Source organism: Rhinatrema bivittatum, chromosome 8, assembly GCF_901001135.1.
Source record: "Rhinatrema bivittatum chromosome 8, aRhiBiv1.1, whole genome shotgun sequence".
NCBI lineage: Eukaryota > Metazoa > Chordata > Amphibia > Gymnophiona > Rhinatrematidae > Rhinatrema > Rhinatrema bivittatum.
This window is the reverse complement of record NC_042622.1, coordinates 255,973,078-256,000,366: the sequence shown is the minus strand read 5'-3', so window position 1 is coordinate 256,000,366 and position 27,289 is coordinate 255,973,078. Positions and strand designations below refer to the sequence as shown.

The window sequence follows — 27,289 nt, the reverse complement described above, 5'->3', positions numbered from 1 at the left end:
TCCTGCGGCCACGGTACAATCTCTCAATATTCCCAAATGTTTTTTTTATCCATGCCGCAGGGCCTGGCGGTGGCTCCATCGGCTGTATAGATTGCAGGGCTTGTTCTCATTGTTTACCCCGCTGGTGGGTAACTGATTTTCAGCCTGGTATTATCACCAGTGGCATCTTCAAGACTTGGGCTCGCTGTGGACTTAGGTATGCCTTTCATTACTTTGAAGAAGACGTCCCTCAAGTGTTACAATATACAACTATGGTTGAGAATTACAAGTAACGCCTTAAGTTTTTCTTTGCCTACCTACAAGCTCGCCACTAATTGTAGGCTTTTTGCTGACAATCAGAGGAGTATGCACGCGAAACTGCTTTTGCTAAAACACTGGTTGAGTGTGCGTACTTACATAATTCTATACAGGGCTGGAGTAGATTAATTTCAAATACGCGATTGATTCCTCATCTTGATCTTCTGGCCCACTACTGGACGCCGTTTTCTGCAAAGGATGTTACAGTTCCCTTCCTTACTTCATGCTTCACTTCTCTACATAAACGACTGAAGGACTGCGGGTTGTGCGACCTGCAATTTCGGATTATCCATAAGAAAATTATTCCTTACCTGCTAATTTTCGTTCCTGTAGTACCATGGATCATTCCAGACTGTGGGTTATGTTCCCTGTCCAGCAGATGGAGTTAGAACCAAAAATTCCCAGGGGAGGACCTATATAGCCACGCCTCCCTCGCCTCAATCCTCAGTAACTGGACTAGCAAAGCCAAGACGAGAAGAGACAGAACCAGAGGAATCAATTAATCTCAAAAATAGAGAAAAAATAACAGCTGTAAGTGACAGCAACTAACTTGTACTCAAAAAACTGTAACTGAGAACTTGCAAACAGCACTGTGTTCAAAGACACAGCTCGCAATAACTAGAGATACAGAGTGAAAATATTGTGAAGACAGGAAAGCAGGGATGGCCCACAAAGAACCCCCAAAACCAGGGAGGGGGCTGGAATGATCCATGGTACTACAGGAACGAAAATTAGCAGGTAAGGAATAATTTTCTTTTCCCTGTACGTACCAGGATCATTCCAGACTGTGGGATGTACCAAAGCTTCCCCATCATGGGTGGGTCGCGGACAGCCCTGCCCGTATGACCCTGTCTCCAAGTTGACCGTGAGACGGCGCGCGAATGTCTAGACGATAATGTCTTGCGAAAGTGTGGAGAGACTTCCATGTGGCCACCCTACAGATTTCCTTAGAAGAAACTGCAGAACTTTCCACCCACGACGTCGCTTGAGCGGGGAGAGAATGTGCCTTAACAGCTAAAGGTGGAGACTTACCCACTCCGATGTATGCGGCTATAATCGCTTTCAGCCAGCGAGCGATTGATTGTTTGGATGCCATGCAACCCTTCCTGGGTCCCGACCAAAGGACAAACAAATGATCAGAGAGTCGAAATTCATTAGTGACCTCCAAATAATGTTTCAAAGAACATCGGACATACAACCGACGCAGGTCAGAAGAATCAGAGGATAAAAATGACGGAAGCTCTATCGATTGGTTGAGATGGAAAGTCGAGACCACCTTCGGCAGAAAAGATGGAACTGTCCGCAGGGATACTCCCCCTGGTGTGAAACGAAGGTATGGCTCCCTACATGATAGAGCTTGTAGTTCAGAGATCCGACGTGCTGAGCTGATCGCCACCAGGAAGATGGTCTTAAGGGTGACATCCTTGAGTGTGGCCGAAGTCAGAGGCTCAAAAGGCGGTGCACATAGAGCCCGGAGTACCAAATTGAGATTCCAAGAAGGACAAGGTGGTCTAATTGGAGGCTTCAAGTGTTTTACCCCCTTTAGAAAACGTTGGATATCTGGATGTGAGGCCAGGAGCTCCCTGTCATTACTACGTAGGAAGGCTCCCAACGCCGCCACCTGCACACGAAGAGAATTATAGTCAAGGCCCAAATCCAGACCAGCCTGTAGGAAGGAAAGCACATGTGTCACCGAGGCCTGCGTTGGCAGAATCGATTTTGACTCGCACCATTCCTCAAAAACCTTCCATACTCTGACATAAGTAACCGACGTGGATGTCTTCCTAGCTTTCAGGAGCGTGGAGATGACAGATTCTGGATATCCGCGCCGTCTCAATTGACGCCTCTCAAAAGCCAAGCCGCAAGACAGAAGCGATCTGCCTCCTTGAAAAATATTGGTCCTTGGCGAAGAAGACGTGGCAGATGACTGAGCCGAAGAGGGCCGTCTACTGCCAGATTGAGAAGATCTGCAAACCATGGTCGACGAGGCCACTCTGGTGCAACTAGGATCACCGGACCTTGATGCGTCTCTATCCGTCGGATAACCTTGCCCACTAGAGGCCACGGAGGAAAGACATACAGGAGACACTGTCGAGGCCAGGGAAGAACCAGCACATCGACTCCTTCCGCGCCGCGCTCTCGCCTGCGGCTGAAGAACCCGGGCGGCCTTTGCATTTGTCGCGGTTGCCATTAGATCCACATGGGGTCTCCCCCAACGCTGTACTATAATTCGCATTGCGTCCTCCGAGAGTTCCCACTCTCCGGGATCCAGGTGTTGTCGACTGAGAAAATCTGCCTGAACGTTGTCCACGCCCGCTATGTGCGAAGCCGCTAGCCGCTGTAAGTGTAGCTCCGCCCATGTCATCAACTCGTCGGTCTCCAACGAGACTAGATGGCTTCTGGTGCCCCCCTGGCGATTGATGTACGCCACTGTGGTTGCATTGTCCGAAAGAATCCGAACCGCTCGACTGCGTACCAGTGGGTAGAACCCCTGCAGCGCTAGACGGACTGCTCTGGTCTCCAGCCGATTGATGGGCCAAGTGGACTGTTCCATCGTCCATCGGCCTTGGAGAGACCTGCCCTGACAGACCGCCCCCCAGCCGGTGAGACTGGCATCCGTGGTGACGACCACCCAATCCGGGTTCTGTAGAGACACTCCCTGAGCTAATTGTTGAGGGTCCAGCCACCACTGTAAGCTGAGCAAGACAACATCCGGGATGGGCAGTACTGCTTGAAAATCTCTCGACACTGGGTTCCATCGCGAAAGCAGAGACCTCTGGAGAGGCCTGAGATGAGCGAAGGCCCACGGAACCAAATCGATTGTTGAGGCCATGGTTCCCAGTACCTGGAGATAATCCCACGCCGTGGGAGCAACTAGTGCCATGAACCGTGTTACCTGAGCACGCAGAGCCCGAGCTCTGTCCGGGTGCAGAAATACCTTGGCTCGGCTGGTGTCGAAGTGTGCTCCCAGAAAATCCAGCGATTGGGACGGTATCAGTTTGCTCTTTGAGAAATTGACGATCCATCCCAGAGACTGAAGAAGCTGTACTACCCTGTCTACAGCACGGTAACCCTGCGTCCTCGACTTCGCCCGAATGAGCCAGTTGTCTAGATAGGGATGTACAAGGATACCCTCCTTGCGGAGCGCCGCCGCCACCACTACCATGATCTTGGTGAAGACACGCGGAGCCGTCGCCAGACCAAAAGGGAGAGCACGAAACTGAAAATGCTGTCCCAAAATCTTGAAGCGTAAGAAGCGCTGATGATGGTGATGGATCGGGATGTGAAGGTATGCCTCTGTAAGGTCCAAAGAGGCCAAGAATTCTCCCGGATGCACGGCTGCTAACACTGAACGGAGCGTTTCCATACGAAAATGAGGAACTCTGAGACACTTGTTGACCGTCTTGAGATCCAGGATAGGTCGAAAAGTGCCCTCTTTCTTGGGAACCACGAAGTAGATTGAATAATGACCTTTTCCCAGTTCGGAGGCCGCTACCGGTCTATCGCCCCCAGCTGTAGCAGACGATCGAGAGTCTGTCGGACTGCTAATTGTTTGAGACGGGAACCGCAAGGAGAAAACAGAAAACGATCTCGGGGTTCGTGTACAAAATCTAATACATAGCCTTGTCTTAAGATGTCCAGCACCCATTGATCCGACGTAATTTGGGCCCACTCCTTGTAAAAGAGAGTAAGGCGACCCCCCAGGTGGGGGATCCCCTCTTGGGTCCTTCTGGCATCATTGTGAAGCCTTCGAGGAAGGACCTGCCCCTTGAGTATCCTTACCGTGGCGGTGCCCTCGAAAGGACCGGTTCCAGGTGTGTGATCGTGTAGAAGGAGCCCGAGGTGTCTGCTGTCTAGTAGGACGCGACCTCCGTTGATTCCGGTACCTATTTCTGGAGGAATAAAAAGATCTAGAAGAACGTGGACGATCTTCTGGTAGCTTGTGCACCGCATTCTTATTAAGAGATTTGATGATCTGATCCAAATCTTCCCCAAATAGGCACCTACCCTTGAAAGGAAGGGAACTCAGGCGCGTCTTAGACGAAGCATCTGCCGCCCAGTTGCGTAGCCACAAAAGACGACGAGCGGACACCGCCGCCACCATGGAACGAGCGAGGACCCTTAACAGATCATAAAAAGCATCAGCTCCATAGGCAACCACCGCTTCAAGTCTATCAGCCTGAATAGTCCCTGCCTGTGGCAAAGATTGGGAAGTGAGAAGCTGTTGTACCCAACGCAGAGTTGCTCGCTGTGCTAGGGAACTGCAGATAGCAGCCCTCATCCCCAACGCTGAGACTTCGAAGATACGCTTGAGGTAAACCTCGAGCTTGCGATCCTGGACATCCTGCAACGCCGTCCCACCCGTGACCGGGATGGTAGTATGTTTCGTGACCGCGGATACCGCTGAATCAACAGCAGGAACCTTAAGAATCTCCAAGAAATCAGTGGGGAGAGGGTATAACTTTTCCATGGCTCGACCGACTCGAAGATTGGCCTCAGGAGTATCCCACTCCCTTGAAATCGATTGCAAGATGTTGTGATGCGTGGGAAAAGCTTTCACTAGAGGTCGTAAGCCCGCTAGGAGAGGATCCCCTTTCTTAATCTTCGGATCCTGAGCCACAGGATCCGGAGGAGGGTCAATGTTCATTTCCTGGAGGATGTGGGGGATGAGATCATCCAATTCCGCTGCTTGAAAAATACGGAGGACTCTCGGGTCGTCACCTTCTACCTGGGCCTCCAGGGAGGGATCATCCGCATCTGGATCTTGCCATGGATCCCCCGATGGTTGTTGCAGCGGTATAGGAATCACGGGGGGGGGGGGCCTGAGTGGACCCCGCACCCCCTGTGGGCAAAGAAGCCCGTCGAAAGCTGTGTCAAGCAGGCCAGTTTGGGGGGAGGGGGACCCCAAATTCCAAGATTCGGATCCCTGCTCTGTAAAAATGCCTTGTGCATTAAAACAATGAATTCTGGCGAAAAAGCGGGAAGTGCTGATGAGGGGCCCCCCGAGACGTCGTCCCCTTGCCTGCCCTGGTCTGTTGCGCTCCGAAACTCCATACTGTTAGAGGAAACCTGGAGAGGAGCGTCGACGTCCTCCTCAGAGAGAGCTGTCGCCGAGTCAGCTGAGAAAATGGCCGCCGTTCCCACGCTGAGGGGAAACGGGGTATGCCGCTTCCTGCCAGCGCGGTCCGATTCTCCTCCAAGCTGCCTACCAGGTAAGCCATACTCCCCCTCAGGAAAAGCTGAAGAAAATCCCTCTGAGGTCTGCTGAAGCCCGTGCCGAGCTCCGGAGCCATTCGGCGATTTTTGCATCGCGGCGGGAGGGAGGGGGAGGGGCGGCTGCGGCGTGCGGCAACAACTGAAGCGGCGAATTAATAAAAACTCTTCGGCCTCCGGACCCCTCACTGTCCCCAAGAGACCGTTGGGGAAAAACGCCGTCCCGAAGGTGAGCAGCTCCGGGGAATGGGTCGTCGCAGAGCTGCAGGGCGGGAACTCCAATCACTCCCTGAAAGGGAGGAGGGGAAAAGTAAAACTGCGAGGCTAGGGGGAGCGGTCGGCACTACAGACTTTCACCCCTCATAAATTCCTGTTCCTACCAACGACTGTAAATGAAATAAAAATAACACTTACCACACTCTAGCCAGGCAAGGAAGAGGAAAAAAAAACCAAAGAGATAGGAAGAGAGAAATAAAGTGACAGGCAAAAAACACAGCCTGTCAGCAAGTTCCTGACTGGAAAACAGTGTCTCTCTTTGAACGGAGTGGTCCTGTCAGAACACTACAGAACCTATCCCTTAGAAGAAAACCTTTATCTAATATTATTTAATTGATTCCTCAAAGAGAAAATAAAACTAGAAAAGTGCTGGGGACCACCGTGTCCCCTGCTCAATCTGCTGGAGTTAGAACTATACTGAGGATTGAGGCGAGGGAGGCGTGGCTATATAGGTCCTCCCCTGGGAATTTTTGGTTCTAACTCCATCTGCTGGACAGGGAACATAACCCACAGTCTGGAATGATCCTGGTACGTACAGGGAACATACTATTTGTGACGATGTGCGCCGTTTTCGAATGGGTCGTCTCTCCTCTCCACTATGTATTAAATGCTCCACAACAGAGGGTACCATGTTGCATCGGCTGATTCTCTGCTCTTCCCTGGAGACTTTCTGGAAAAATATACTGGCCTGCGTCAATAAATGTATTCACATATCTTTACGATTGTCTGTTGTGCTCCTATTGGCACGACTGCAGGCGCTCCTTGTGAAATGTACGGGGGCACAGGATCGCTTTGGCAGGACTTCTTTTCTACTAGCTTGCTGAACAATACTTGCTGAGTGGATTGAGCCTGCGAGTACACCCTCACTTGTAGCCTGGCACCATCGCATGATGTTGTTGGAATGCATGGATTTTCCCAAGTCTCCTCAGCCTAGGGATAAGCGATATGCAGATTGCTGGGCTTGTTATTACTCTTCTCTCACCTTGGATTTCCAGACTCAATTGCTTATAGCAGGATATATTGAAACTTGGTACACCAACTCTCCTGGGGCGAGTAACTCCTGAGTAGCCTTGCTACTAAATTCTCTTGATCAGGGTTTCTCTTTCCCTAAATGTTTTTAGGGCTCTTGGGCGGGGGTTAGGGGGGTGCGCAAATGTGGTTGGAAGGTGAGGTGGTTGTCTGAATGGGGTGTATGTAGTGTGTTTGGTTTGTGCAGTTTGAATGTGTTGGGAGTGGTGGAGGATCTGGTTGCTTATTGGGCTGGGTATTGTTACTAAACAGGAGGCCAGCATCACTACTGTACTGTTTGTTCACTTGTTGCTATTGTTTTTGAATATGTTGTAGTGCTAGTGGAAATGCTTGTCTTTACAATAAAAATGATTTTGCGCAAAAAAAAAAAAAAGAATAGGTTTCACTATTTTTCCTGGCACTGAAGTCAGGCTCACTGGTCTATAGTTTCCCGGATTGCCCCTGGAGCCCTTTTTAAATATTGGGGTTTCACCCAGGTCCCTTCCCATGTTTTATTACCACATTTTGTAATAATCATTACAGCTAAAGAAAAAACGTGACTATTATCCAAAAGCTCTAGCCTCCCCATGGTCACTAAAGTTTGGGTTTTAACCATGGTCACAACATGTAGATTATCCCAGCCTTCTTAAAAGCCTAATGCCATTGATCACTGCTGTTTAGGGTTCCAATTCTAATTCTGCTACCTTTCACTGTAAGAGCTATAGCATGTCCCTTAATATGCCCATTTTCTTGCTTAAGCTGTATTCACTTGAAGACAGGAAGCTTGTAACCGTACAGTGCTGTACACACAGTGTAGCAAGGCTGATTGGTTCAAATCCTTGTACCTTTCCCTGTTGTCCACTCCTGCCATACCTTTCTCAGTCACTTCAATGAGGACAGTGTTGAAGAGTGCATGGGCAGAGATGGGCCCTTACCTGCAGCGGGAGGTTCAGATTTGCTGAAGAGGTCCCTCCACGATGAATCCATGAACATGCTACTGTATCGACTGTCCACAGAACCAATGTACTTGGCAACAGGGTGGGAACCTGCAAAGGAAGAGGACAAGGATGTCAGGTACTGCTGCTACATGGGATGAGCATTCCATTAATCACAAAAGATCATTTACTGTTTTCTTTGCCTCTTTTGAAAGTTTTCGGATTTGCATGAGCTATAGGGATTTTGGATAGGACTTATGTTCTTAATTGCGAAGATGAATATTTTTTAGATCATCAAGGAGGTGGCACTCAGGGGTTCACAGAAGTAATTAGCTGCTGTAAGCAAGCTCTCTTATGGTATATATATGTGAACATGCAGCATCTTTCTTTAGTATACAGGTGAAAGGATGCTCTAACGTACAAAACTGGACAAGTATTGCAGGTATGTTATCAAGCTATCTGTTAACAGGTGCTGCAAGGGATGCCTTCAGAGCTAAAGGGTTCTACTTGCCCTGGCCCAGAATCTACACTGGATGGCCACTGTAGTGGGAATGTGTGCGGTAAGATGCTCTATAGAACACCCTCTCAGTGCCAAGTCAGTTTCCAGAATCCTTTCCTTGTCCAGCTGTTTGACCTTTCCTAGCTGGACAGAAGATTTCCTTTACTTTTACTTCTTTTTGCACTCGCCAAGCATTTACCCAGAGGGATGACGAGGAAGCGCATGTAACCAAGCCAGTCTGAGGTCCTGCTGGCCAGCTGCTTAACAAAAAAGCGCAGGATAGCACTGAGATAGCTCTGCCCGCCCAGAGACACAACCTTCACTGGCCGCGGCATTGATGAGTTGCAGTTGCAGCTGGAACAAAACACAGTTACATTAATCCAACCCCACCTATAACTGGTGAAAAAGTAACCTATCAGGCTGGTTTCATTCATAATATAGATATATGCTCTATACTGTTCCATGGCAGACTGATAGTTTACCTCTATAGTTTATTTATTTCAAGGATTTGTTACTCATTCCCCTACCAGTATTTGGAGTAAGGTACAGTATTGCTGACTCATTTGCATACTTAAATCATAATAAAGTATACAATGTGTTAATATAATAAGCATAAATTATCAAAAATTCTTGAGGATAACTGCAAACTAGCAGATTTATGTATTTGCAAATCTCTACTTAAACTATTCAAAAAACCAACGGAGAATGGTATCAGATTAATTAGTGCTTCCAGTCTCATGGGCTCTTGCCCTTACAGGGCTACAACCCCTCTCTTTTATGAGCACTATCTGATTACGTCACTTACCATTTCCGTATGGTGTTTTATAATTTTTTTTAATTTTTGTTCATGCTTTTAATATTTTAATGTGATAAACCTCCCATCAAACTTCCCATTTAAAAATTGTATTATTTTAAAACTCTCACCTCACCCTTTAAATCATGTGTTAGACTTTTTTATGTAATATTCTATAAACTTATCTCTTTTATGCCAGATCACAATCGCCTTCCTTGCTATCAGCTGCTGATTCACTCGCCCGACATTGGCAATGTTTCGGCGCACTTTCTGCACCTGCTTCAGGGGCCTTCAACTACATTCCTACAAAGAGAAAAACATTTAAACAGTACTTTTCTTCATTATGTTTAATTTATGTATAACTTTCACAATGGGACTCACTATTCAGCTCGACGTGACTTCTCCCGGCTTCTTACTGCTTTCAAATATGGCGCTCAGACGCTATCCTTCTCTTACTACCGGAAGTCCGTTTTTATAGCCCCGTCACGGATGATGATCTATCCTATCGGCTCCTTCCTACAGGTATACCGACCAGTCTTCTTTATTAAGTCCTGCTGGGGCTACCGTATTCAACTTAAAAATCCATCTCTGTTCTCGCTGAAGTAGGCAAAGATTTAAATCACCTCCTCGCTTGTCTCGCTCCACTCTTTCTAAAACTGTACACCGCAGGCTATAGAAATTATGAGATTTTTCTACACAATGTTGTACTAATGGAGACTCTAATTTGTTGCGTTTCAATGCACTTTTATGTTCTATCAAACGGGTCTTTAATAGTCTCGTCGTTTTTCCTATATATAGTAATCCACAAGGGCACCAAATCGCATAAACAATATTACTTGAATTGCAAGATGACTTTACTGTAGGTTTAAATCTTCTTAATTTATCTAATGGTATGTTAATATTTGAGTGAGCTAGTGGGCACATTGTACAGGACCCACATGAAGAATGTCCTTCTTCCTCCATTATTCTTTCAACAGATGCCTTAAAGTGTGACCTGACTACTTGATCTTTAATATTAATGCCTCTTTTAAAGGCAATTAAAGGCTGTGCTTCAAAAACTTCATGGACTTGTAGGACATTCCAATGGCGCCTGATACTGCGTACCACCTCATTCACTCCCAAAGAATATGGTAAAACATGTCATCAAACACTCTGCAGTTACTTTTTACTTAGGCTCAAGTAATTGTTCTCTATGATTCCATCTTGCATGTTTGCAAGCTTTTCTTACAACAGTTAGAGTTAGGGCTATAAAAACGGACTTCCGGTAGTAAGAGAAGGATAGCGTCTGAGCGCCATATTTGAAAGCAGTAAGAAGCCGGGAGAAGTCACGTCGAGCTGAATAGTGAGTCCCATTGTGATAGTTATACATAAATTAAACATAATGAAGAAAAGTACTGTTTAAATGTTTTTCTCTTTGTAGGAATGTAGTTGAATGCCCCTGAAGCAGGCGCAGAAAGTGCTCCGAAACATTGCCAATGTCGGGCGAGTGAATCAGCAGCTGATAGCAAGGAAGGCGATTGTGATCTGGCATAAAAGAGATAAGTTTATAGAATATTACATAAAAAAGTTTAACACATGATTTAAAGGGTAAGGTGAGGTGAGAGTTTTAAAATAATACAATTTTTAAATGGGAAGTTTGATGGGAGGTTTATCACATTAAAATATTAAAAGCATGAACAAAAATTTAAAAAAATTATAAAACACCATACGGAAATGGTAAGTGACGTAATCAGATAGTGCTCATACAAGAGAGGGGTTGTAGCCCTGTAAGGGCAAGAGCCCATGAGACTGGAAGCACTAATTAATCTGATACCATTCTCCGTTGGTTTTTTGAATAGTTTAAGTAGAGATTTGCAAATACATAAATCTACTAGTTTGCAGTTATCCTCAAGAATTTTTGATAATTTTTGTTTAGTTAATTTGAGGAAGTGAGCCATTATTTTAATAATATAATAAGCATGACATATAAAACAAAATACATGGAACATAAGAAATTTAGTCTTATCTGATCAGTTCCTTTCTATGAATCCTGCTACACTAGTCCAGATATGTGGGCTAGCTCCCCTATGAGCAATCGGAGACAGACGACATACCTTTTTAAATTACATTATTACTGGGAGTAACCATTCTGCAGCTCCAGCAAAAAGCCAATTTTCTTATGTGAAAGCCATGTAAGAAAAAATTAAGATTCAAATTCTTAAATAACTTGTACGTAATTTGAAGTACTAAACAAAGGTTCCCTGTACGTACCTGGATCAGTCCAGACTCGTGGTTTTGCCTGCCCCCTCTAGCAGATGGAGACAGAGCAGTTACCATAACAACGCTCTGCCTATAAATAGAATGGTGCCACCTACAGTCCAGCAGAATTCTTCTGTCTCCAGCAGATGGGGGAGGTGTCAAACCTACAGTCTGGGCTGTGTGCTTACTTGCAGGCCGATACAGTACAGTGTGCTCCAGCGCACTGCTAACCCGCGTTTTGACGCACGTTTTCCAAGCGCTAGCTTTATCCCTTATTCAGTAAGGGGTAATAGCGCGTCCAAAACGCGTGTCCAACCCCCTCCCCCCAAAACTAATAGCGCCCGCAACATGTAAATGCATGTTGATGGGCCTATTAGTTATTCCCGCACGATTCACTAAGTAAAATTGAAGGAGTTCAATTTTATGGACGACCGATGAACGAGATAACTGAAGATCTCTGATTAACCACGCCAGCAGTGAAACGCACAGCCATATTGAATGTATTAACATTTGAAATGCAATGACATGCACTATGCAATTACGTGTTTACATACTGACATTAAGTGGAACGCACCACCATTTTGTAATTCTAATAATTTGTATTGTATTAATACGATCACCGCTATAAAATGTCTAACACGTCAATTAAATGACGAAACAATAGTCTGATTATAAGCTACACCTACTAGAAAACCACGCTAGAAAATGCTTGTTCAGCAGTTTGTAGAACGCATGTGTAAAAGATAAGAAATGTAGAATGTATAAGAGCCAGCTCCTAAAGGGGCGTGGCATGCAGTTGTACTAAGCCTTTGCCTTAGCTGCATCTTGCTGGCAATAAAAGTCTATCTTTACGAATCAGTTGTCTGGGCCTCCTTTCTGACTTTAGAGACGGTTACAAAATGTGCAACCAAGCCACACATTTTACTTTCAGAAATTAGCACCTACCCAAAGGTAGGCATTAATTTCTGCTGGCAATGGGAAAGTGCCAGCAGAATATCCAACTTAATATCATGGCGACATTAAGTCGGAGGTCCCAAAGTAAAATATAATTAAAAAAAAAAAAAAAATTTAAAATTGGCTCGCGGGTTGAAAACCGGATGCTCAATTTTGCCGGTGTCCGGTTTCCAAACCCGTGGCTGTCAGCGGGTTTGAGAACTGACACCGGCAAAAACTCGCTGACAGCCGCCACTCCTGTCAAAAAAGAGGCGCTAGGGATGCGCTAGTGCCCCTAGCACCTCTTTTTACCGCGGGCCCCTCATTTAAATACTGAATCGCGTGCACAGGACAGTAGCCTGAGCGGGTGCTCACCTGCTCTCCCGCGACTTTTTCTGAATCAGCCTGTTGGTTATTCTTGTGTTTAATTAGTTTAGGGGTTTTTTTGTCTTTTGTTTTCTGGCTTGTTTAAGATTTAAAAAAAAGAGCATAAGAAAGCAGCTTGTGGCAGCACAGTGGTCATTAGGTTCTGAGAGAACCATCCCATGCTGGTCTGAGGCAGCTGCTTCATAGGGTGGAGGGCCCTACTTATCTTCTCAGCAGCTGGGTGCGATACCAGGGAGCCCGGCTCACTCCACCCGAGGGGATCAGCACAAGTTTTATAATTTAAAAAAAAAAAAAAAAAAAACAAAGTTTTACTTTCATTTTCTCCCACGTTGACTCTCTCTCTCTCTCTCTGTCTCAGCACGGCATTTGCTTTTTGTTTTTGGCTATTTCTGTTCTGACTTGGAAGGTGGACCCTTGGTCCGACGATGAACGTAGTCCTATCGTCGGAAGGCAAGGCCAATCAGAGGGTCGCTGGAGATGATTGAAGACGATCTGGATGCAGGCACCTCCTGCAGGTCGTTTAATCCAGATAGCTGGCGCCTCCAGCAGGTCGTGAGAACAAGCGCTGGCACCTCCAGCAGGTCGTGAGAGCAGAAGATACCAAAGCCGGTCCAGGGAACAAGAGCCAGAACCCTCCGCAGCCAGTCCAGGGGTCGAGAGCCAGAAAGTACCACAGCCAGTCCAGGGATCAAGAGCCAGAATACTCCGCAGCCAGTCCAGGGGTCGAGAGCCAAGCAGGAACGGCAACCAATCCAGGGATCACAACACGGAGGAACAAATCAGGAACCACGAGCAGGAATCACCACCAGAGCCACGAAGCCAAGACATGGTCTGAAGGCTCAGACCTTGCCTTAAATAGTTTACAGAAGATGGAGCCTCCAGGAAGGAACCCCCCTAACTTCCTGTAGGGGTTCCTTTAAGGCCAGGTTCTTGCTGCCCACGCGGCCCTAGTAAGCTTCAGGGGGCGGGGCTTAGCCGCGCCGAGAGGACGCCGCGGCCATCTTGGGAGGCAGCAGCACTGCCGCGGAGGTGGTCTGCCGACGCCGCCTCAGCGTCCGTAGTTGGCCCTGCTGCGGTCCACCGCGGCCGGCGGTCATAACAATTTCTTCACGATTTTTGTCAAATTTTGTTGTATTTTCTTTAATTTTATTTTTCTGTCATAACTCGATGCCGCGTTTGTCAGTTTGCCACACGTGCAGGTCGGCCCACACGACTCTCTAGGGAGGATCTTTGCTCTGATTGTATCCCGGGCGGGGAGGGGTTATCGGGAGCCGGAAAACATGTTAATTCTGCAAAACTAGCAAAAGCAAAGTCTGCCCAAGTCCCTGTGAGGACCTCTGCTGCAATTCACTCTAAAGCTGATCAGTTCCCTTTCAGTGAGGAAATGGGGGCTCTTTTTCAATCTTTCAGGGTTGTGACTAGTGCAGCAAGGTGTTCCAACGGACAGGGAACCTATTTCCCCTGCCATGGAGGATAGCCCCGAGGGGGGCCTTTGACTCCTCTTCCTCTTTTTCTCACAATTTGTGTTGTTGCTCCATAAAGCTTACAAGGAGAGGAAGTTAGGGAAGCTGCAATCTGGCAAAAAGGATGTTTCTCAGAGTTCTAAGTCCTCTGCTAAGAAACGGTCTACCCCTAAGGGAGGTGCGGAGCCTACTCAGCCTAAATGTATCCATCGGTCAGGGGTTTCCCAGATTACTCCAGATACTTCTAGTCAGGATGAAGGAGGAGACATAGAGTTTGACATCATCCGCAATGACAATGACACCTTTACAGTGAAATACACACCGCAGCAACTTCTAACACCAGGACTTCATGTACCAGAATGCTTCACAAAGGGTCTGCTGCCTGCACTAAAGCTTATGAATAGGATAGAGAAACTGCACACTGTTCTTATTGTCTTTTAGTAATGCTGATAGATTTCACTTATGCTTGCCAAACTACCTTGTTGAGTAGATAGAACCGACCAGAACAAAGGATGCATTATGTATAAGGCAGTATTAGTGTTGCAATTCCTTTCACAGCACTTACAGAAAGGAAAATTAGTTTCTTACCTGATAATTTTCGTTCCTGTAGTACCAAGGATCAGTCCAGGACACCTGGGTTGTGACTCCACACCAGCAGGTGGAGACAGAGCAAAACTTGTGGGCGGAGCCATATATGCCCCTGTGCCAGACACAGCCCCTCAGTCATACGTAATGTCAAAGTAGCAATGCAACAAAACTGGCTAGAAAATTCACTTCCAACCCAAAACTTAGCACCAAACTCCTAACCGGACTCCCCAACCGGGAGCCAAACAAGCGATCAGTAGGACTAAGAACAATGATGAGCGGGCTCTCCGTTACTGTAGCGAAGCCCTGCAGGCGGGATCCTGGACTGATCCTTGGTACTACAGGAACGAAAATTATCAGGTAAGAAACTAATTTTCCTTTCCCTGTACGTACCAGGATCAGTCCAGGACACCTGGGATGTACCAGAGCAAAACTTACCTAGGGTGGGAAGCAGAGAGGCCCGCTCGGAGTAGCCCCTCTCCAAATCCCCTGGAATCGGGAGCCCGGACATCCAACCGGTAATGCCTGATAAAGGTATGCATCGACTTCCAGGTAGCCGCCCTGCCAATCTCTTGAGGCGATACCTGAGCTTCCGCCCAGGACGCGGCCCGGGAACGAGTCGCATGAGCCCGAAGACCCACCGGAGGCGGCTTACCCGTTATCAAGTACGCGGAGCCAATGGCCCCCTTAAGCCAACGCGCGACCGTCGGGCGGGACGCAACCGCCCCTTTCTTTGGCCCCGAGAACAAAAACGAACAGATGGTCGGCTACCCGGAACGGATTAGTAACCTCCAAATAATGAAGAAAAGACCTCCGCACGTCCAGTTTCCGCAGTTCCCTGAACTGGGGATCAGTGGACTCCCCGACCCGAAACGCCGGTAACTCCACTGACTGATTCACGTGAAAAGACGACACCAGTTTGGGAAGGAAAGATGGGATCGTGCGCAAGAATACTCCGGAGTCGGAAATCCGCAAGAACGGTTCCCCATAGGACAGCGCCTGCAACTCCGAGATACGCCGAGCAAAAAACACCGCCTTCAAAGAAGGTCCATAGTTGTCCGCTTCAATGGCTCAAAACGGAGCCGAGCCAAACCGCAGTTGAGGTTCCAAGCCGGACAAGGGGAACGCAATGGAAGACTGAGACGTTAAGCCCCCCCGAAGAAGACGGGAGATATCCGGAGGAAGAGCCAGAGAGGTTCCTCGGACCTTACCCCGCAAACAGCCAAGCGCTGCCACCTGGACCCGCAGCGAACTGCACGCCAAGCCCTTGGCCAGACCGACTTGAAGCAACGTTAGAATATCTGCGAGGGAGCCACCCCCCGCTGCACGCACCAATCCTCAAAAACCGGCCAGACCCGGACATAAGCCAGAGACGTAGACCGCGTCCTAGACCTTAGCAACGTGGCTATCACTGCATCTGAGTAAGCTGTTTTCTCCTCAGGCGATTCCTCGCAAAACCATGCCGCGAGACAGAAATGATCCGCTTCCTCCAGACAGACGGGGCCCTGATGTAGGAGCCCCGCGGACCCCTGGAGACGAATGGGAGACGTCACCGACAACGGGATGAGACCTGCAAACCACGGACGACGTGGCCACTCCGGCGCCACCATGATCACATTGAACGGGTGCAATTCTATGCGCCGCAGAATCGTGCCTATCGTCAGCCACGGGGGAAAACACGTACAGGAGCACATCCGTCGGCCAAGGAAGTACCAGCGCGTCGACGCCTTCTGCTCCCCGTTCTCGACGTCGACTGTAGAAATGCGGAGCCTTTGCGTTGTTCCATGTGGCCATCAGATCCATGTGGGGCAGCCCCCCACCTTTCGCAAACGAGGCGGAAACGCATCGTCCGCCAATTCCCATTCCCCGGGGGCTAGATGGTGTCGGCTGAGGAAGTCCGGTTGATCAATGTCGACCCCGGCAATGTGGGACGCTGCGATGGGGCCGAGATGGCGCTCTATCCAGCTCATCAGCCGTTGCGCCTCCTCCGCCCCTAATGGACTCCTTGTCCCCCCTTGGCGATTGATGTACGATACCGCTGTTGCATTGTCCAACAACATGCGGACCGCCTTCCCCCGGACCACAGGGAGAAAGGCCTGCAGAGCCAGGCGTATCGCTTTGGTTTCCAGACGGTTGATGGACCACTGCGACTGGACGGGGAACCACCGGCCCTGCACTGACTTGCTTAAGCAGACCGCTGCCCAACCAGAGAGAGTGGCATACGTCGTCACCACTGACTGGTTGGGAACCAGCAGGGCTATACCGCAAGCGAGATGGTCCACCTCGAGCCGCCAGTGAAGACTGGCCCTCGCCTGGGCCGTGAGCGGAAGCGGTAGGTGAAAGTCTTCTGGTCGTAGATGAGCAAAGACCCAAGGAACCAACGCCAGGGTGGACGCCATAGACCCCAGAACTGTCAGACAATCGCACACCAGCGGCAGCGGAATCGACGCACTTTAGACTGAAGCTTGCGTGCACGCTGCCTGCGCTTTCCACCTTTTAAGATGGAAACGATTCAGTCAGGGATTGCCTCGGTGCGTCCAGGCGAATTCCTGGCCTCCTTGGATCTCACAGAGGCGTACCTCCATGTCGGCATCCCACCGTTTCTCCAGCAGATCCTCAGATTGTGCATCTTAGGTAGGCCCTACCAATTCCGGGTTCTCGCCTTCGGACTCGCCACGGCTCCTTGCACGTTTACGAAGGTAATGGAAGTCGTGGCGGCACAACTTCGCCTGGAAGGGTTCCTGGAACACCCCTACTTGGACGATTGGCTGATTCGGGCCAAGTCAGAGGGTCGTTGCCATTTGTTTATCCCCTTGAGAACCTAGATGGGCCGGGACGTGCCGTCCTTCTTCGGGACGATGAAGTAAATGGAATAACGGCCTGTGCCTCGCCGATTGGGAGGTACGGGGAGGACTGCTCCTAAGGCCTCTAGGCGCTGGAGGGTGCGGTGCACCGCCACAGTTTTCCTTGGACAATTGCAGGGCGACATCAGGAATTGGTCCGGTGGAGTTCGTGCAAAATCTAACTCGTAACTGCTCATTAATACGTTGAGGACCCACTGGTCGGACGTTATTTTGGCCCATTCCTCGAAAAACAAAGTCAACCTCGCCCCTACGTTTGAAATGAAGGGCTGTGGCTGCCTTAAGGAATGGACCAGCAGAATCTCTTTGCGAGGGCTTGGGCTCTGTGCCGGACGGGGTTCCTCCCTGACTGCCGTAACGCTTCCCCCGGAAGGACTCTGGCCACGAAGCGGCTAGTGAAGACGTCGAGCGATAAGAAGGCCCAGAGGACCTCTGGGGACGAGATCTCTTGCCAGATTAGGAGGACCGAGTTCTGGACCTGTCTTCTGGGAGCTTGAAAAACCCGGTTCTCACCAATAACAGCTTTCCCCTGAAAAGCAGTGCCCAAGGTGAGCCTTGGAGGATCCATCCGCTGCCCAGTTGCGAAGCCAAAGTAATTGGCGAGCCGAAACAGCAGTGACCATGGAACTAGCTGAAGTACGCAGTAGATCATAGAGAGCATCCGCACTATAAGCGATGGCAGCTTCCAGTCGATCCACCTGCGTGGCCTCTTGACCCGAACGACCTGCATTCGCCTGTAGAACTTGGGCCCAGCGCAAACTAGCCCGCATGGCGTAGTTACTACAGATGGCAGCTCGGACCCCTCAACGCTGAAAACTTCGAAGATGGACCTCTTTGGTACTGCCGACACCGCCGAATCTACCTTCGGAAGCCGGAAGCCGTAGAAGCTCCAGTGCATCCTCTGGCAGTGGATAAGCTTGTCCATTGCCTTGGTCCCCTTCAGACCCAGCTCCGGAGTATCCCATTCCTGAAACAATATGTCTGCCGCCGAGAAATGGAATGTGAAGGCCACCGCTGGGCCAGTGAGCCCCAGCAGGACTGGGTCCATGTTCGCTCCAGGGCGCGAAACTGTCGGTGGGGCTTCTACCCCAGGTCGTCGAGGATAGCCAGGATAAGCGGGGACCGTTCATCTCTGCGTAAAGCCGAACCACCTTAGGGTCCCTCCCCATCACCGGTTTGTGATGGTTCGCCCGGACCAGTCAGGGCAGAACTGTCCCCGGACGCTCCATCGGCCCCCCCCCAGGGGCTCTCCGGGCGGATCCACCTCATCTTGTGAGGTGGACTCAGACTCCGTATCCTGCGGGACCCTTCTCGGTGATCACTTTCCCGTTGCTGGAGCCGGGGAGAAAACTGGGCCCTCCCGGGATTTCTTCTGCCGTGGGCCATCCCCCTTAGGGTGGCCATGCATCTCCGTGCGCCTGCGGCCCTTGTACTGGAGCACCTTGCGCAGTAGGAGCGCGAAAACGGCCAAAAACGAGGACCCGGGTTCCTTCTTCCGTGGGCCATCCCCCTTAGGGTGGCCATGCTTCTCTATGCGCCTGCGGCCCGTACTTGAGTACCGTGCGCAGTAGAAGCGCGAAAACGTCCGAAAAAAACGAGGACCCCGAAACGAGGAGTTCCCATCCATGCTAGCCTCATCCGAGGACTCAGGCCCCCCCCGGGGGACCCCCCCGAAGGCCTTCGCTGAGGAGACAACACGGGAGGCATGCCGGGATTCCCTGCCGGTTCGCGCGCAAGTTCGTGAGCTGACCCCAAGATGGCCGCCGCTCCCGCGCTGAGTGGGAAAGGGTCAGCCGGCATGACCGAAGCGGCGAAAACGCGCGACTGCGACCGTGCCGACCGGGATCGGCTCCCACCGTCTGTCCCGGACGGTCCCTCCCGCCCGGGACGCAAGCGGAGCAAATCCCCTCTTGTGGGAGCCGCGCGCGCGCACCGAGCCACAAGCACGGCAAACCGTTCCCTTCGGCCTCCATGCGGACGCGGCGGAACGGACGGCGCACTAACAAGACAGAAATTAAAATAATCAATTCCTACCGCCGAAAACACTCCCCGCCCCTCGCTGAGCCGAGAAAACTCCCCCACCGGCGAAGAAACGGAAAGCCGCACAAGAAAAATAAAAGTACAATTTTTTTTTTTTTTGTACGCAAACCTGCCGCTGTCCGGAGTCCTGGATCTCTTGCTTCTGTTGGGGGTGAGTGAACCGGGCTCCCCGGTGTCACCCCCACGCTGCTGCCAGTGGTAGGCCGGGTCCTCGACCCTCAGCAGCGGCCTCAACCAGGGGGGGATGATCCCCTCAGAACCTTCCCACCCCCCTCGGAGGCAGGACGGACAGCTTCCTCTTGTCTCTTCTCACCTTCAAATCCTTTTCTTAGTTTTTTTTTTGTTTTTTTTTAAATAACCAAAACCCAATAAACCGAAACCAATAAAACCACAATGACCCTGACTAACCAACTATCAGTCCTCAGGCCACTCAGAGGCTGTGACTAGACCTGCACCACCTACTGGAGACAGAGTAAGACTGAGGGGCTGTGACTGGCACAGGGGCATATATGGCTCCGCCCACAAGTTTTGCTCTGTCTCCACCTGCTGGTGCGGAGTCACAACCCAGGTGTCCTGGACTGATCCTGGTACGTACAGGGAACTGCAATTCCTGACAGCCTCTCCTGCGAATGACGTATCAGTATTCACATGACCTGAAGCCAGAACAAAGGAGAAAAATCGTGAAAGTTCCACGCTGGAGGAAGGAGGGGGGGGGGGGTCACGAAGCCCCTCTGTTGAAATATGCTGCCTCAGCAATGTGTAGCACGCATGAGCAAGAGATAAGAAATGTGAAATGTATAAAAAGTTTCTCCCTGCTTGGGAGGGTGTGCAGTTTTACTGAAAACCATTTCAGCTGCATCTAAATTGCTAGCAAATAAAACTTTTCCTTCTCGGACCAGTGCCTGAAGTCTTCTGTTTGTACCTGCTGTTTGTTACCCTGTTACATTGGCGAGCCAGCCAGGACTCTTCGGGAAATGAGATATTTCTCTCTTCCCTCTTATTTTTGAATCAACCCGGTGGGATAGCCGACGGCCAGCACCCTAGATGCCCGGTGAGTGCGCGCCACTGATTTCAGTGACCGAGCCTAGGGGGCTGCCGTGCGGCTGGTCACACCGAGGCCGAGGGGATTGGTGGTACAGAGGAGTAACTGATTACCGCGGAGATTCCAGAACCAGGTGAGTATACTCCGGGTAGACTGCCAGTCTCCGTTGAGGCTGAAGAGAGGCCTGATCAATCTCTAGAGGGCGCAAGTAAGAATGAGGTTCCGAAACCCACCTGAAACAGAGAGGCAACTGGGCAGATGGGTGTGAAGGAGAGTGTCTGTAATCAGACACAGAATCGCTGCCAGGTCCAGGGAGCCGCCTGAAACAGGGAGGCAACTGGGCGGATGTGTGTGAAGAAGAGTGTCGGTAATCAGACAAAGAATCACTGCATTTCCAGCTGAAGGTACCTTTAGAAAAATTATGGCAGTTAAACAGAATTTCTGTTATGGTAGATTGGTTAGAGAAATTTCTTACTGTGGTCAAATGCACTATTTCTTTTGATCTACTCTGGGGACGCCCATTGCAGACTATGTTTACTTAAGGAAAACATATTAAAAGTGATTGTGAATTATTTATCTGTATATATATTAATAAATGGCACAACCTATGTAATGTACGACCCATTGTAAACCGTTATGAGAGTGAATAACTTAATGACGGTATATAAAAACTCTTAAATAAATAAATAAAATTAATGTGTACTGGAAAATACTATACAAGGAAATTAAACAACAGTGCCAGTTAGCCTATGGTTTAAAAGCCTGAGAGGCTGAACGTGTAGCTTGCAATCTGTTTTTTTTATGTCTGACTTCTGCTGTAGTATAATGCATTACAATTGTTATGGCACTTTCAGCACTTGAAAGAGCACTAGGAGCTGGAGAGTTAACTAGTTTGGCAGGGTAATTGATTTATGGGTCTGAAGGATGGGCAGAGGCTACTTTTCTCCAATTGATCAGCTGGGCAGAGCTAAACTTGGTAGAAGTAAAACTAATAGTTCACGCATATCCAGCATAGCTCCCTGCTTCAATGGCAGGGAAGAAGTAAAACTAATAGTTCACGCATATCCAGAATAGCTCCCTGCTTCAACGGCAGGGGAGAAGTAAAACTAATAGTTCACGCATATCCAGCATAGCTCTCTGCTTCAACGGCAGGGGAGAAGAAAAACAATCAATAAGGGCTGAATAACATAGTCTGGGTAAAACAAATAAGCATGGGTGTAGCTTGCTTATTGCGGCGGTTACTACCCCTACTACCCCTAACTAATCAAGCTTGATATTTCACTCGGATGCAGCTCCATCACTGCTCTCTACATTAATGGCGGGGGTGGAAGGGAAATAGAACCAAAAAGCTAAGAGAAACAGATAAGTATGAGAAAAAAATGTGTGAAGCTTGCTGGGCAGACTGGATGGGCCGTTTGGTCTTCTTCTGCTGTCATTTCTATGTTTCTATGTTTCTCTGGTAAGCATAGCAGCGTCTCAAATCGCTGGCATGGACAATGTGCAGGCAGACTTTCCCAGTCATCACCGTATAGATCCCGGAGAATGGGAGCTGGCAGAGAATGCCTTTCAACTCATATGCGATGCATGGGGCACATCCAGCATGGACCGATGGTAACTTTTTGGAGAGAGACGGCAGCAGAAGGGGGTAGGTGCCCTAGTGTTGCCTTGGCCCACCAAGGTTATAAGAACATAAGAACATAAGAATATGCCATACTGGGTCAGACCAAGGGTCCATCAAGCCCAGCATCCTGTTTCCAACAGTGGCCAATCCAGGCCATAAGAACTTGGCAAGTACCCAAAAACTAAGTCTATTCCATGTTACCGTTGCTAGTAAAGCAGTGGCCATTTTCTAAGTAAACTTAATTAATAGCAGGTAATAGACTTCTCCTCCAAGAACTTATCCAATCTTTTTTTTTTAATTCTTTATTTATCCATTTTAAACATAATTATAGACAGTAATCATACTTGTCAATGATATGGTAATATTAGAAATAAACTTTTATAAGGCAATCCATAAGAAAAAAAGAAAAAAAAAGCAATATAATCTAATATTTATATGCCAAATTATAAAGAATCTAATGATCCTAGATATTTCTAGCTGGAGCAATATAAAGGAAACATTTTCATAGTAAAATAGATGTAAATTAAATGCTACATTCTAATTACCCAAGACCAATCAGGGCTCAATTATCTTGACAACTTCGAATCCAGGAATTTTCTAAGTTCTGTAGGTTCCAGAAACACATACCTATTATTCAAATATTTAACAACACATTTACAGGGAAAGTAAATTACCATGTGGGCCCCCAGCTGTTTTACATCTGGGCCCATCTGCAGAAAACCTTTCCTTCTTAACTGGGTATTCCTAGTGATATCTGGGTACATCCACATTCTCTCAGTAAGAAAGTTTTTCTTGATTTCTCAAGAAAAGCTTTAAAATATGGTCTCTATCCTCAGCTTTCTGGAATCTCACACATAAAGTTCTTCTAGACTCTACGTGCTCTCCCATCGACTCTTCTAGGAAATTAGTAAGATTTCCAAGCTGTAAAGATTGATTAGAATCATTGACATTCCCCCTTTTCTTTGTTACAATATAGAAGACTTTTTCTATTAAAGATATTTTTTGAGAAGGAATTAATACATTTTCTCCTAAAAATCTTCTAAATTGTTCCAAATGAGATAGCAAATGTTGCTTACCTGATGTAACAGGTGTTCTCACAGGACAGCAGGATGTTAGTCCTCACAAATGGGTGACATCGAGGACGGAGCCCACCACGGAAAACTTCTGTCAAAGTTTAAACAGAACTTTGACTGGCCCCTACTGGGCATGCCCAGCAAGGCACCGACCCTGCAGCCAGCAGGGGTCTCCCTTCAGTCTGATTTTCAAAGCTACAGGCAGTGCCTAGAAAGTAAAAATAAAACAACCCAACACTGCGGGGAGGCGGGCGGGTTTCGTGAGGACTAACATCCTGCTGTCCTGTGAGAACACCTGTTACATCAGGTAAGCAACATTTGCTTTCTCACAGGACAAGCAGGATGGTTGTCCTCACAAATGGGTGAGTACCGAGCTGAGGATGTCCCGACTTGCACCAAATGTACCCAACGGTGTGCAGCAGGCACAACAACTGAGGAGAAATTTGGGAAAGGGCATCCGCACCCTACCGGGTAGGTGGAAGGGTGTTGGTACATCAGGTTGGAAAAAGGTTACGCAAGACAGACTGGCCGAAGATGGAGTCCTGTCTTCCAGCCTTGTCCAAACAATAATGGGCTGCAAAAGTATGGAGAGAACTCCAGGTTGCAGCTTTGCAGATGTCAGGAAGCGGCACCGATCGAAAGTGTGCCACTGACGTCGCCATGGCCCTCACAGAGTGTGCTTTAACACGGTCTTGAAAAGGAATGCCAGCTTGCTCATAGCAAAAAGAAATGCAGTCCGCCAACCAGGAAGAAAGAGCCTGCTTACCCACAGGTTGTCCCAACTTATTAGGATGGAAAGAGACGAATAATTGAGTGCTCTTCCTGTGAGAAACTGTACGGTCCAGGTAAAAAGCTAGAGCCCGTTTACAGTCTAGGGTATGCAGAGTCTGTTCTCCAGAGTTGGAGTGGGGCCTGGGAAAAAAGATAGGTAGTACGATAGATTGATTGATATGAAACTCCGAAACTACCTTAGGTAAAAATTTAGGGTGAGTGCGGAGTACCGCCCGGTCCTGCAGGAGATTAGTGTAAGGCGGGTAGGTAACTAGGGCCTGTAATTCACTAACCCTGCGAGCTGAAGTAACAGCCAAAAGGAATAACACTTTCCAAGTGAGATATTTCAAGTCACAGGAGTGCAGAGGTTCGAAAGGAGGTTTCATTAGACGACCAAGAACCAGGTTAAGGTCCCAGGATGGGGCCGGAGGACGCAAGGGTGGCTTTAGATGGAGTAAGCCCTTAAGAAAGCGTGTTACTAGGGGTTGTACTGAAATAGGATTACCCCCAATACCCTTATGGAAGGCGGCTACCGCACTGACATGCATTCTGATAGAAGAGGTTTTAAGACCTGATTCAGAGAGATGCCATAAATAGTCCAAGAATTTGGAGATTGGACAGGAAAGGGGATCAAGGGACCGAGAAGTGCACCATGATGTGTACCTTTTCCATTTGTATGAGTAAGACTTTCTTGTGGAAGGCTTTCGTGAAGCTATCAGGACCCGAGAAACAGAATCTGAAAGGTTAAATGGTTGAAGGACTAACCTTTCAACATCCATGCCGTCAGGGACAAGGCTAGGAGGTTGGGATGGAGGAGGCATCCGTCGTTTTGAGTGAGCAGATGCGGGTCCTTTCCCAGAGGAATGTGCCTGCGGATGGAGAGATCCTGGAGTATTGGAAACATACTTGGCGTGGCCAGTAAGGTGCTATCAGGATCATGGTTCCTCCGTCCTGGCGTAGCTTCACGAGAGTCTTTGACACAAGAGGGAGTGGAGGGAATGCATAGAGCAGACCTGTTGTCCACTTGAGGGAGAATGCATCTCTCGGCCGAGAGTGCTGGCTCCGAATGAGAGAGCAGTAATCATCCACTTTGTGGTTCTGAGGGGACGCAAAGAGGTCTATGCGGGGAGAACCCCACTTGTGAAACAGAGAGGTCGCTACCAGAGGATCGAGTGACCACTCGTGTGGTTGGAAGACACGGCTCAGCTGGTCTGCCAATACATTGTCTACTCCCGGCAGGTAAGTGGCCCTGAGGTACATGGAGTGGGAGAGGGCTTCCGCCCAGATCTGCACAGCTTCCTGACACAGAAGGAAGGAGCCTGTGCCTCCCTGCTTGTTTATGTACCACATGGCCACTTGGTTGTCCGTCTGGATTAAGATTATCTGATGAAATAGATGATCTTTGAAAGTTCGGAGCGCATAGCGGATTGCTCGAAGTTCCAGGAAATTGATCTGGTGTTCGGCTTCCTGTTTGGACCATAACCCTTGGGTTTGAAAGTCGTCCACATGGGCTCCCCAACCGATGTGAGAAGTGTCGGTGGTTAGGATTATTTGCGGATCCGGTGGAAGAAAAGGTAAGCCCTGAAGGAGGTTGACCTGAGTCGTCCACCAGGTTAAGGATAGGCGCAGCGCTTGTGTGACTGTGACTATGGAGGACAGAGGCTGAAAAGCTTGAATCCATTGGTGTCGCAGAGTCCATTGTGTTACTCTCATGGCTAGACGGGTCATGGGAGTGACTTGAACCGAGGATGCCATGTGTCCCAGGAAAATGAGGAACTGGCGAGCCGTGGCAGTGTTCTGAGACTGGAGCTGGCGAGCCAGGGATATTAGGGTGTGGACCCTCTGAAGAGGAAGGTAAGCCTTTGCCTGTAAGGTGTCCAAGTCTGCCCCAATGAAGGATAAGGTTTGAGATGGGACTAAGCAAGATTTCTCGTAATTGACAAGAAACCCTAAGGAAAGGAGTGTTTGAATTGTCAATTTTAGGGAGGATTGAGCTATCTGTTGGGTGGAGGCCCTGATAAGCCAATCGTCCAGGCAGGGGTAGACGTGGACACCTTTCTTCCTTAGGAATGCTGCTACCACTACGAGACATTTGGTAAAGACTCGTGGGGCAGAAGCCAGACCGAAAGGTAGGACACGGTATTGATAATAGTCGTGGCCTACTAGAAACCACAGATATTTGCGATGGGAATGTGTGATCGCAATGTGGGTATAAGCGTCCTTGAGGTCGAGAGAGCACAGCCAATCCCCTCTTTGTAGCAGAGGGAGCAGCGCGCCTAGGGTTACCATTTTGAACTTCTCTTTTTGAAGGTATTTGTTGAGGGCTCGAAGGTCCAAAATGGGACGTAGTCCCCCTGATTTCTTTGGTATTAGGAAGTATCTGGAATAGAATCCCTTGCCTCGTTGAGAGGGAGGAACGGGTTCTATAGCATTTGATTGCAGAAGAAGAGATACTTCCTGTTGTAATTGAGCCAAATGGGTGGATAGACTCCACGCTTGAAGAGGCGGGGAGTCTGCCGGAAGAGTTATGAAGTTGAGGTGGTAACCCTGTGCGATAATTGTTAGCACCCACTGATCTGAGGTGATCTGCAACCAAGGTTGTAGAAAATGGTACAGTCGACCTCCTACAGGAATGTCTGGAAGAGGGGTTTGGCATGTGTTCCCTACAAGGGAGTCAAAGGCCAGCCGCAGGCCCAGGAGGAGGGGCTACAGTAGGCCTTTGTTTCCTAGGCTGACGCGGCTGAGGCCTAGTAGAGGATCGAGCTGGACGAGGCCTGGCCGATGGAGGGTAGTAACGGCGTGGCCGAAAGAACGACTTCTTAGAGTCCTTCTTAAGTGGTTGTTTGGAGGAAACCTCAGACGGAACAGAAGAAAGTTGTTTCAACGTCTCGTGGTGATCTTTTAATTCAGCTACAATTTGCTGAATTTGTTCTCCAAATAAATTGTCCCCTAAGCAGGGTAAATCCGCTAAACGATCCTGGACTTCTGGGCGAAGGTTGGATGATTTTAACCAAGCCCAACGTCTGGCCGAAATGGCAGTAGCTGAAACCTTTGTGGAGGCATCAAAGATGTCATAAGCCGTTCTGATCTCGTGCTTCCCTGCTTCAAACCCTTTGTTAAGAAGGGCCTGAAGCTGTGGCTGGTATTGGTCAGGTAATGTGTCAGCAAAATCTTGCATCTGTTTAAGGATGGCTCTGTTATATTGCGTCATGTAGAGTTGATATGAGGCTATGCGAGAAATCAGCATAGCTCC

General features: G+C 48.8%; 1 protein-coding gene across 2 annotated transcripts in view; it reads right to left on the bottom strand.

Annotated features, from left to right (window-relative positions):
* Positions 1–27,289, bottom strand: part of PACS1 (phosphofurin acidic cluster sorting protein 1) — a 478,069-nt gene that overhangs the window by 136,686 nt on the left and 314,094 nt on the right. For both annotated transcript variants that reach the window (XR_003858449.1, XM_029614641.1), the window contains exons 16-17: positions 8,429–8,583; positions 7,731–7,841 (exon numbers count right to left, since the gene is read on the bottom strand). Coding sequence is in view for 1 of the 2 variants with exons in the window: in XM_029614641.1 (XP_029470501.1) it covers positions 7,731–7,841; positions 8,429–8,583 (266 nt within the window). In the remaining variant the exon portion in view is untranslated. The remainder of the gene's footprint in view (positions 1–7,730; positions 7,842–8,428; positions 8,584–27,289) is intronic.